A 10,727-nucleotide genomic window follows, 5' to 3' on the forward strand; every position below is an offset into this window, starting at 1 on the left:
GCACAAAGTAGATATCCTAACCGACTTGACTAAACTATAGTTTGTTAACAAGAGATTTGTGGAGTGGTTGAAAAACGAGTTTTAATGACTCCAACCTAAGTGTGTGTAAACTTCAGACTTCAACTGTATGTTTCAGTAAGATTGGAGTTTTGGCATTTATAGTAATTGTTATCAACTGCAGGCATGGAACGTAAGTCGCAGAAAGTAGAAGTTGTGGTGGCAGCTGCAGAGAGGTCTTTAGGTGTGCGAGACTTGACATCAGAAGAGTTACAGGTTAAGTGGGGATGTCCCATCATTACAGGCTGTTGGCCTGAATTTTTATTTATTTAACTAGGCAAGTCAGTTATGAACAAATTATTATTTACGATGACGGCCTAGGAACAGTGGGTTAACTGCCTTGTTCAGATGCAGAACGACAGATTTTTACCTTGTCGGCCCGGGGATTATATCTAGCAACGTTTCAGTTACTGGCTCAACGCTCTAACCACTAGTCTACCCTGCCACCCCAATAGTGGAGCATGGTATTTATTATTATTTTTTGTATTATTATTTTGTGAGTGTAGTGTGAAATTGTAGGGTATTTGTTATATTTTTTATTTTTAGCAAAGTATAAGGGAGTTATACTGTAGTCTAGTAGGTAGCGGTAAACCTCATCGAAGAAGAACAGTAGGTGGCAGTGTATACAGCTAAAGGTTGGATGCGATCCGCCAAACCAATCTCAAAGAAGAACATATTCGCTAACGCCGCATTTTCGAAATGGCATATGTCGAGTTTAAGTTTGAGGACGAAATAACTAAATACATTCGGGAACAAGAATTGGCAACGTCACTGAAATTCGTTACATTGGGAAAGGACAAAAGTTTTGGACAAAAGGGTAAGTTGCCTTGTCTTTTTTTTTTTTTTTACTAGTAACGTTAGCTAACTTTTGCTACTCTCATCTAAAATGATGCTAGCTAAGTTAGCTAGCTAGCATAACAGATTCCATTCCAAGCATTCGACCAGAGAGGAACTTTGTTAGTTTCCCTACAAGCCTATCATTCTAATAGTAATATATCATATTGTTGGACCTTTTTAACAGATGCACAGCCTTTGGCACGGAAAAAACTCAGCTGGGAGAGTAAAAGTATCCCATTCAATGGTGTTCCGTTTCAAGTTGTTGGCACAAAGACGTATGAATGCCACCAGGGCAAAGACAGACAGACAAAAGCCAAAGAGAAATATGCTGCTGAAAGAGACAAGAAGGAAGTAAGTTCAGAGACGGATCACTGTCATTTACACCATACACTTTATAACATTTAATTAGAATAATGTTGAAGTACTAACAATGGAATGTTCCTCAATAAGATGGGACTTTAAAGGGCTGTCCTAACTCTGGTCACTAAAGATCCCATGGCACTTATTGCAAGAGTATGTAGATGGGGTTAGGGTGGTGAGTTTCCCTGTACACTGTAAAACAGCTTTGGGTGTCTACAAAAGTGCTATAAAAGTCATGTGTTATTATTAGCTGAATGTGTTTTTTATTATCTTCGGTAGCTTGAAGACCATGCCTTTGTAAAGAGACGGAAACTGGCACAAAATACCAAAAAGGTGGACTGCAAGGCTATAATAAACATCGCCCAAGTTATCCGCTTTCCTGATTTTAAGGTAAATATGAAAACTTATATCAAGGTCTAGGCCTACTGTTGGTATGTCTAAAAAAAAATTTTTTCTCAGAATTTAGCTGGATGTGTAAACACAACCTGTGAATCAGCCTAACACTGTACATAGTAACAGTAGATATGTAACAAATACCACAATTTTTTTATGTCTAGATTGAGGAAAGTACAGTGCGCTCTAAAAAGGAGGCCTCGCAAACTCTGAAGGCAGCACTAAGTGAAACACCCAGCTCCGTGAAGGCAGAGGTTGTCTACTGCGTCAGGTTCCCCTCCCTCTCTGAGCACAGCTCACATGCAGTTGTTGGCGAGGTAAATATATCTATAGAATCTATATAATAGAGTGTTGGTTAAGTTACCCCCTGACCCCTTTATGATAAACCCATGTGTTCTTTCTCCAACAGGCAGCTTATGTTCGGGAAGCTGTAGATGCCAGGCTGAGAGAGAAGATTGAGCAGCTGACTCTGTCTGGTGTGAGAAAGATGACTGAAATGAAGTGTCATCTGAACACCTTTGTAGTGGAAGAGCTTTTCCATGGAGAGCAGCCCCCTCCACCTACTCGCAGGCGCTATTACCCCACTGACAGTGACATAAGAAATGTCATGTTTAAGACCAAGCAGGCCACCAGAGACTCCAACATTGACCGTCCATACGAAGGTCCATCTGTAAGAGGAAAGAGGTCCTCTAGGAAGCTGCTGCGGTTACGGAGGCAATGTGCAGGATATCTTAAAGAGATCACAGAACTCACTTATCATCTCCAAGAGGAACAGTACGTGACTGACCTGTCTTCACAGCTCAGAAGTGTGTTGCTGGATATGAAGGCCCATGTTCCACAGGATAAAGGCCTTCCACTGACCTTTTCTCCAAGGAAGAGAAAAGCTGAGATGGACATGGACCTCATTCCAACCAAGAGTGCATCACACCCTTTCACAGACGGGGTAGAACAGTATACAGAGGACATAGTGAGTGTGGATACCTTGTTGGCATTGAGCCTAGGTTAGTAGGGCTGTGTGGATACCTTGTTGGCATTGAGCCTAGGTTAGTAGGGCTGTGTGGATACATTGCTGGCATTGAGCCTAGGTTAGTAGGGCTGTGTGGATACCTTGTTGGCATTGAGCCTATGGCTGATGACTGTGTGGGTTCTGCCACCAATTGAGTATATTTTGGTTAGTGTAACTTTTATTTAAACTAATGTTAACATTCTGTCAACACAACTTGATAAAAACATGTTTTCTCATCAAGATGTTAAACAAATAAATTACTATAGTAAGTCATTTAGGAAGCATATATATATATATATACACTGTTCCTCTCTGCTGCTGCTACTCTGTACTTTTATTTTATTATTGTCTGTCCTGATGCCTAGTCACTTTACCCTGCACATTTATCTCCTTGATCTGGTACTGGTACTTCCTGTATGTAGCTGCACATTGATCTGGTACTTCCTGTATATAGCTGCACATTGATCTGGTACTTCCTGTATATAGCTGCACATTGATCTGGTACTTCCTGTATATAGCTGCACATTGATCTGGTACTTCCTGTATATTGTGTATTCTATTCCTCTTGTTACAATCCCAAAATGTTTTAAACTTTGCATCGTTGTGAAGGGCTGTAAGCATTTCGCGGTTAAATCTACACCCGTTGTATTCGGCGCATGTGACAAATAACATTTGTTTTGAAGTCCCCAAATTAAGTAACAGGGTTGACCTTATGTGTTGACGTTTAATCTTAAATCAGACAATTTCAAAATGTACAATTCTGAACGTTTCTTTGAAACTGTGTACGTTGTACTTGTGGATATTGAAAACAAAACATTGAAAATCAAGATGTACCAATTTGTTTGTCTACATGCCATTTTAAAAACAATGCAGAAATTGGAGTAAAACAAGTAACTATGAGTAAGAGCCAACATAATGACAAGCTTGCAATCTGTTTGAGGGGTTGGGTGAAATGCTGAAGACACATTTAGGTTGAATGCATTCAGTTTTACAACTAAGTATTCCCTTTCCCTGAATAAGCAACCTGGTCTTGGAGCATTTGGTATTATTCTGTACGTAAATCCGAGATACTCCACTTAGTATATGTTTCGTATGGTATATATTAATCTGGGGATGTCCATCACCCATTCTGTATGACATTTTACGAAGTATAATTAATATTATATTTTAAAAATTTGCAAAAAGTATACTATGTTATGAATTCAAGCTAGGTGGGTAATGTTAGCCAGGCTGGTGGTTAGTGGAAGGGTTAGCTAACATGCTAAGTAGCTAAAATGCTAAAGTTGTCGATGATGAAATTCAAACTCGCAACCTTTGGGTTGTTTGTGTTTATATCCACCTGACTTAAGTAACCATACCAAACGTAACATCCAGTGCATTCAGAAAGTATTCAGGCCCCTTACCTTTTTCCACATTTTGTTACGTTACAGCCTTATTCTAAAATGGACTAAATTAAATGTTCATCAATCTACACACCATACCCCCTAATGACAAAGGGAAAACAGGTTTTTATCAATTTTGGCTAATTTATTTTAAAAAACCTAAAACTTATTTGCATAAGTATTCAGACCCTTTGTGATGAGACTGGAAATTGAGCTCAGTTGCATCCTGTTTCCATTGAGCAACCTTGAGATGGTTCTACAACTTGATTGGAGTCCACCTGTGGTAAATTCAATTGATTGGACATGATTTGGAAAGGCACATACCTGTCTATATAAGGTCCCACAGTTGACAGTGCATGTCAGAGCAAAAGGTCGAAGGAATTGTCCGTAGAGCTCCGAGATAGGATTGTGTCGAGGCACAGGTCTGGGGAAGGATACCAAAACATGTCTGAAGCGTTGAAGTTACCCAAGAACAGTGGCCTCCATCATTCTTAAATGGGGAAGTTTGGAACCACTAAGACTCTTCCTAGAGCTGTCCACCCGGCCAAACTGAGCAATCGGGGGAGAACGGCGTTGGTCAGGGAGGTGATCAAGAACCCGATGGTCACTCTGACAGAGCTCGAGAGTTCCTCTGTGGAGATGAGAGAACCTTCCAGAAGGACAACCATCTCTGCAGCACTCCACCAATCAGGCCTTTATGGTAGTGGCCAGATGGAAGCCACTCCTTAGTAAAAGGCACATGTCAGCTGGCTTGGAGTTTGCCAAAAGGCATCTAAAGGACTCAGAAAAAATTGGAAACAAGATTCTCTGGTCTGATAAGAGTTCAATCTTGGTTAAGCCTGAATGCCAAGCGTCACGTCTGAAGGAAACATGGCACCATCCCGTGGGGATGTTTTTCAGCGACAGGGACCCAGCCAGAACCTGGACTTGAACCCAATCGAACATCTCTGGAGAGACCTAAAAATAGCTGTGCAGCGACGCTCCCCATCCAACCTGACAGAGCTTGAGAGGATCTGCAGAGAAGAATGGGAGAAACTTCCCAAATAAAGGTGTGCCAAGCTTGTAGCGTCATACCCAAGAAGACTCTGCTGTAATCGCTGCCAAAGGTGCTTCAACAAAGTACTGAGTAAAGGGTCTGAATACTTACGTAAATGTGATATTTCATGTTTTTTATTAATAAATTTAGCCAACATTTCTAAACCTGTTTTTGTTCTGTCATTATGGGGTTGTGTGTGGATTAATGAGGGGGGGGGGACTATTTGATCAACGTTAGAATAAGGCTGTAAAGTAACAATGTAGAAAGTCAAGGGTTCTGAACTCTTTCTGATTGCACCGTATCATACTAATGAGTGTCCTGGAGTTCCACGTACTATGCTACGTCTAGTCTTTGAGACCAGGCTGGAATAAGACATCCGATTACCACTTTGCGTTAAGAACGGGCTCACCGTTGGTTTTTATTATAGCTAATAAATAACCAAATCATTGAGGCAATGGAAACGTATGGCCTTTTTGCTCAACTCCTTCGTTCTCGCTCTGTGTTCTCACTTTTGATAAAGATCATATGTAAATGACGAGAGGGAATGTGGATGGAAAATGTGCTTGTATGAAATTCTCCACTCGTGCATCATCATGCAAATGTTTAACGTGGTGGATTCAAAAATAAATGAGGAAAGTGATACAACCCAATTAAGTTGTGCAAGACGTTTTGTATGTAACCAACTCTTTTCTTAATCAACGTGGCAGGTTAGGAGAATGAGGTTATCTTAACCTGCTATGTAAACGTACCATCAGTATTGCCTTGTTCACGTGCTAGGAACTAATCAACTCTGAAATGGCGACTTGCAAAGTGATGTAGCTGAAGCGGCAGGTAACCTAGTGGTTAGAGCGTTTGGAATAGTAACCGAAAGGTTGCTGACAAGGTCAAATCTGTCGTTCTGCACCTGAACAAGGCAGTTAACCCACTGTTCCTAGCCCGTCATTGAAAATAAGGATTTGTTCTTAACTGACTTACCTAGTTAAAAATACACGTGCTGCGTTGAACATAGTAAGTGATAAATATCAGACTTTCCTAGTTCCGACTAGCACGTGAACACGGGATAATGCCGCCACATTGGCATACGTGTCATCACACTCCATCTGATTGGTCGGGTAGATGGGCCTTGGGGTGTGTTAACTAGCGACGACCGATTCACTGGTACTGTAATCATTTTTCAACAGGCTATTTATTGATGACTTTAGTGATAATAATCTGATCCTAGATCTTTAGGTAATAAAGTTACTTTTTTTAGGCCTCAATGTGATCAGTGGAATACATTCCTATGTCCTACTCTTCTAGCAAGCCTGTCCATTTTGTTATGAGCCTGTCCAATTTGTTATGAGTCTGTCCAATTTGTTATGAGTCTGTCCGTTTTGTTATGAGCCTAGCCTGTCCATTTTGTTATGAGTCTGTCCGTTTTTAAAAGCAGCCCAGAATATTTCAAAGCAGCCCAGAATATTTCAGTCACTATCTCAGATGTGGGCTAGAAAATAGACAGGTTGCGGTTATGCAATGATCTTTGCCTATCCATGTGTTGTCTATGTCATATGAGGAGACCATGCATGCCTAAACATATTGCTGAAACTGTTAGGGGACAGTGAGATTACTGCATGCTGAAACTGTTAGGGGACAGTGAGAATACTGCATGCTGAAACTGTTAGGGGACAGTGAGATTACTGCATGCTGAAACTGGTAGGGGACAGTGAGAATACTGCATGCTGAAACTGGTAGGGGACAGTGAGAATACTGCATGCCTAAACATATTGCTGAAACTGTTAGGGGACAGTGAGAATACTGCATGCCAAAACATATACCAATACAAAATGTTGCTGACAGTGGGGGGACTGCATCTGCCCCGCTGTTTCGTGGGGCAGATGTCTCCACCTGTAGCTGAATGTAAGAAACTACAGTTAAAATTGAATATAGCATTCTGTCAAGATTATTTTTGACCATTTCAATGAAATAATGAGAACTCTCATATCTTAAACTTTAAATCACTTTATTTGACCCACTGTTAATCTATCCATTTATACAATGGGTATATTTCTACAAACCATCGTAATAAAATGTGTTAGTCATTATGACCAAGGCATTTCCATTCCATTTTCATCATCATTATAGTCAAAACACACATGGATCATCATTATAGTCAAAACACACACATGGATCATCATTATAGTCAAAACACACTTTGCTTTGAAACAACAAATAATAAAATCCCAATGTCGATGCATTCATTGGGACAGTTTCAGATGAGCAGTATTCCATTCTCCATGTCGGCAGAGTAGACAGTAGGCCTTCTCCAGGGCCTGTCCAGAAACACACAAACAGCCCAAAGGCCTAGGCCACAGAGAGTAGACAGTAGGCCTTCTCCAGGGCCCTGTCCAGAAACACACAAACAGCCCAGAGGCCTAGGCCACAGAGAGTAGACAGTAGGCCTTCTCCAGGGCCCTGTCCAGAAACACACAAACAGCCCAGAGGCCTAGGCCACAGAGAGTAGACAGTAGGCCTTCTCCAGGGCCTGTCCAGAAACACACAAACAGCCCAGAGGCCTAGGCCACAGAGAGTAGACAGTAGGCCTTCTCCGGGGCCTGTCCAGAAACACACAAACAGCCCAGAGGCCTAGGCCACAGAGAGTAGACAGTAGGCCTTCTCCGGGGCCTGTCCAGAAACACACAAACAGCCCAGAGGCCTAGGCCACAGAGAGTAGACAGTAGGCCTTCTCCGGGGCCTGTCCAGAAACACACAAACAGCCCAGAGGCCTAGGCCACAGAGAGTAGACAGTAGGCCTTCTCCAGGGCCCTGTCCAGAAACACACAAACAGCCCAGAGGCCTAGGCCACAGAGAGTAGACAGTAGGCCTTCTCCAGGGCCCTGTCCAGAAACACACAAACAGCCCAGAGGCCTAGGCCACAGAGAGTAGACAGTAGGCCTTCTCCAGGGCCCTGTCCAGAAACACACAAACAGCCCAGAGGCCTAGGCCACAGAGAGTAGACAGTAGGCCTTCTCCAGGGCCCTGTCCAGAAACACACAAACAGCCCAGAGGCCTAGGCCACAGAGAGTAGACAGTAGGCCTTCTCCAGGGCCCTGTCCAGAAACACACAAACAGCCCAGAGGCCTAGGCCACAGAGAGTAGACAGTAGGCCTTCTCCGGGGCCTGTCCAGAAACAGCCCAGAGGCCTAGGCCACAGAGAGTAGACAGTAGGCCTTCTCCAGGGCCCTGTCCAGAAACACACAAACAGCCCAGAGGCCTAGGCCACAGAGAGTAGACAGTAGGCCTTCTCCAGGGCCCTGTCCAGAAACACACAAACAGCCCAAAGGCCTAGGCCACAGAGAGTAGACAGCAGGCCTTCTCCAGGGCCCTGTCCAGAAACACACAAACAGCCCAGAGGCCTAGGCCACAGAGAGTAGACAGTAGGCCTTCTCCAGGGCCCTGTCCAGAAACACACAAACAGCCCAGAGGCCTAGGCCACAGAGAGTAGACAGTAGGCCTTCTCCAGGGCCCTGTCCAGAAACACACAAACAGCCCAGAGGCCTAGGCCACAGAGAGTAGACAGTAGGCCTTCTCCAGGGCCCTATCCAGAAACACACAAACAGCCCAGAGGCCTAGGCCACAGAGAGTAGACAGTAGGCCTTCTCCAGGGCCCTGTCCAGAAACAGCCCAGAGGCCTAGGCCACAGAGAGTAGACAGTAGGCCTTCTCCAGGGCCCTGTCCAGAAACACACAAACAGCCCAGAGGCCTAGGCCACAGAGAGTAGACAGTAGGCCTTCTCCAGGGCCCTGTCCAGAAACACACAAACAGCCCAGAGGCCTAGGCCACAGAGAGTAGACAGTAGGCCTTCTCCGGGGCCTGTCCAGAAACAGCCCAGAGGCCTAGGCCACAGAGAGTAGACAGTAGGCCTTCTCCAGGGCCCTGTCCAGAAACACACAAACAGCCCAGAGGCCTAGGCCACAGAGAGTAGACAGTAGGCCTTCTCCAGGGCCCTGTCCAGAAACAGCCCAGAGGCCTAGGCCACAGAGAGTAGACAGTAGGCCTTCTCCAGGGCCCTGTCCAGAAACACACAAACAGCCCAGAGGCCTAGGCCACAGAGAGTAGACAGTAGGCCTTCTCCAGGGCCCTGTCCAGAAACACACAAACAGCCCAGAGGCCTAGGCCACAGAGAGTAGACAGTAGGCCTTCTCCGGGGCCTGTCCAGAAACAGCCCAGAGGCCTAGGCCACAGAGAGTAGACAGTAGGCCTTCTCCAGGGCCCTGTCCAGAAACACACAAACAGCCCAGAGGCCTAGGCCACAGAGAGTAGACAGTAGGCCTTCTCCAGGGCCCTGTCCAGAAACACACAAACAGCCCAGAGGCCTAGGCCACAGAGAGTAGACAGTAGGCCTTCTCCAGGGCCCTGTCCAGAAACACACAAACAGCCCAGAGGCCTAGGCCACAGAGAGTAGACAGTAGGCCTTCTCCGGGGCCTGTCCAGAAACAGCCCAGAGGCCTAGGCCACAGAGAGTAGACAGTAGGCCTTCTCCAGGGCCCTGTCCAGAAACACACAAACAGCCCAGAGGCCTAGGCCACAGAGAGTAGACAGTAGGCCTTCTCCAGGGCCTGTCCAGAAACACACAAACAGCCCAGAGGCCTAGGCCACAGAGAGTAGACAGTAGGCCTTCTCCAGGGCCTGTCCAGAAACACACAAACAGCCCAGAGGCCTAGGCCACAGAGAGTAGACAGTAGGCCTTCTCCAGGGCCTGTCCAGAAACACACAAACAGCCCAGAGGCCTAGGCCATAACTCAGTCATGCGTTGATGTCAGTGGGAGACTACATGAAAATGTGACATAAATGGAAGTCAGGGTTGAGACCAACCTGCTGACAGCTATCCAGTACTACATGAAGTGGTTAGGCCATGGGTAGAGGGGTTAGGGGATGTTTCTGGACAGGGCCCAGCCAGGTTCTGTGAGTTCAAATACTTTATTTTCCAGGGGTCAGAGGTAAGCCAAGCAGGAATGTCTGGGTAACTTTGTGCCTTCGGAGATTACCAATGTGATCCTGGTTAATCCACACGCTAACTATCAGCAGGCAGGGCCCCACACTGTTCTCACTCTCTCTCTCTCATACACACACACACAGACGCCAAGAGAAATCTACAGGATCTGCTCTCTCTCTCTAAATAGAATAGATGATGTTTACACTACAGTCAACCATGAAGTCTAGGCCACAGTGTGGCATCACCACCAACAGCAGATTAAACAGATCAGTGTCTGTGTCTTCACCTGTCAATCACAGACGCATAGCCTGCATGGCACCCTATTCCCTACATAGTGGGCTACTTTTGACCAGGTCCTTGGCACCCTATTCCCTACATAGTGCACTACTTTTGATCAGGACCCAGGTCAAAAGTAGTGCACTATATAGGGAATAGGGTGCCATTTTGGATGCACACTTAGTGACCTTCAGTATGAGAGCAGTTGAGGTCAAAATGAAGTTGTTTATCTTCACGTCCACCACACTAAGGGCTCAGATTACTGGGTTGCCGGGGATTCCAATAACACAACGTAAAATAACACTGCACTTTGAATGATTGATGCTCCTGTGTGGTTTATTGAAACAATGTGAGGACTGGGAACACACTGTAACAAGACTCCCATTAGTGGCCATCAGAGACATTTAG

At 45.0% G+C, this 10,727-nt stretch overlaps 1 protein-coding gene across 1 annotated transcript; it reads left to right on the forward strand.

Moving 5' to 3' along the window:
• The first annotated feature begins 702 nt into the window (after positions 1–702).
• Positions 703–5,721, forward strand: LOC129832919 (uncharacterized). The gene is made up of 5 exons (XM_055897050.1): positions 703–874; positions 1,079–1,245; positions 1,534–1,644; positions 1,812–1,964; positions 2,057–5,721. The coding sequence occupies exons 1-5, from the start codon at positions 757–759 to the stop codon at positions 2,651–2,653; spliced, it is 1,146 nt and encodes a 381-aa protein (XP_055753025.1). The 5' UTR covers positions 703–756; the 3' UTR covers positions 2,654–5,721.
• The last annotated feature ends 5,006 nt before the right edge of the window (positions 5,722–10,727 follow it).

The sequence above is a fragment of the Salvelinus fontinalis genome, chromosome 2 (assembly GCF_029448725.1).
Source record: "Salvelinus fontinalis isolate EN_2023a chromosome 2, ASM2944872v1, whole genome shotgun sequence".
Taxonomy (NCBI): domain Eukaryota; kingdom Metazoa; phylum Chordata; class Actinopteri; order Salmoniformes; family Salmonidae; genus Salvelinus; species Salvelinus fontinalis.